At 48.5% G+C, this 859-nt stretch overlaps 1 protein-coding gene across 1 annotated transcript in view; it reads right to left on the reverse strand.

The window, feature by feature from the left end:
• Positions 1–567, reverse strand: part of LOC138965494 (uncharacterized) — a 3,013-nt gene extending 2,446 nt beyond the window's left edge. The window contains exon 1 of the mRNA XM_070337669.1: positions 1–567. This exon is cut by the window's left edge and continues 2,446 nt beyond it. Within this exon, the coding sequence (XP_070193770.1) occupies positions 1–567 (567 nt within the window).
• Positions 568–859: the final 292 nt, after the last annotated feature.

Below are 859 nucleotides of genomic sequence, written 5' to 3' on the forward strand. Positions count from 1 at the left end.
AGGTGTTGTGGTGGTGATGGTGTTTGGTGTTGTTGTGGTGATGGTGTTAGGTGTTGTTGTGGTGATGGTGTTAGGTGTAGTGGTGGTGATGGTGTTTGGTGTTGTTGTGGTGATGGTGTTAGGTGTTGTGGTGGTGATGGTGTTAGGTGTTGTGGTGGTGGTGGTGTTAGGTGTTGTGGTGGTGATGGTGTTAGGTGTTGTGGTGGTGATGGTGTTAGGTGTAGTGGTGGTGATGGTGTTAGGTGTTGTGGTGGTGATGGTGTTAGGTGTTGTGGTGGTGATGGTGTTAGGTGTTGTGGTGGTGTTAGGTGTTGTGGTGGTGATGGTGTTAGGTGTAGTGGTGGTGATGGTGTTAGGTGTTGTGGTGATGGTGTTAGGTGTTGTGGTGGTGATGGTGTTAGGTGTTGTGGTGATGGTGTTAGGTGTTGTGGTGGTGATGGTGTTAGGTGTTGTGGTGATGGTGTTAGGTGTTGTGGTGGTGATGGTGTTAGGTGTTGTGGTGGTGATGGTGTTAGGTGTTGTGGTGGTGATGGTGTTAGGTGTTGTGGTGGTGAGGGCACAGTCCATCCTGTATACAATGAATTGCTTCACCGTGTGTGTGTGTGTTTGTGTGTGTTTGTGTGTGTGTGTGTTTGTTTGTGTGTGTGTGTGTGTGTGTGTTTGTGTGTGTGTGTGTGTGTGTTTGTGTGTGTGTGAGTGTGTTTGTGTTTGTATGTGTGTATGTGTGTATATGTGTGTGTATGTGTGTGTGTGTGTGTGTGTTTGTGTGAGCGTACGTGTGTGCGTGTGTGTGTGTCTGTGTGTGTATGTGTCCGTGTGTGTGTGCAAGGCCAATGGATAAGTGCGCGTCTGTGCGTGG

The sequence above is a fragment of the Littorina saxatilis genome, linkage group LG4 (genome assembly GCF_037325665.1).
Source record: "Littorina saxatilis isolate snail1 linkage group LG4, US_GU_Lsax_2.0, whole genome shotgun sequence".
NCBI lineage: Eukaryota > Metazoa > Mollusca > Gastropoda > Littorinimorpha > Littorinidae > Littorina > Littorina saxatilis.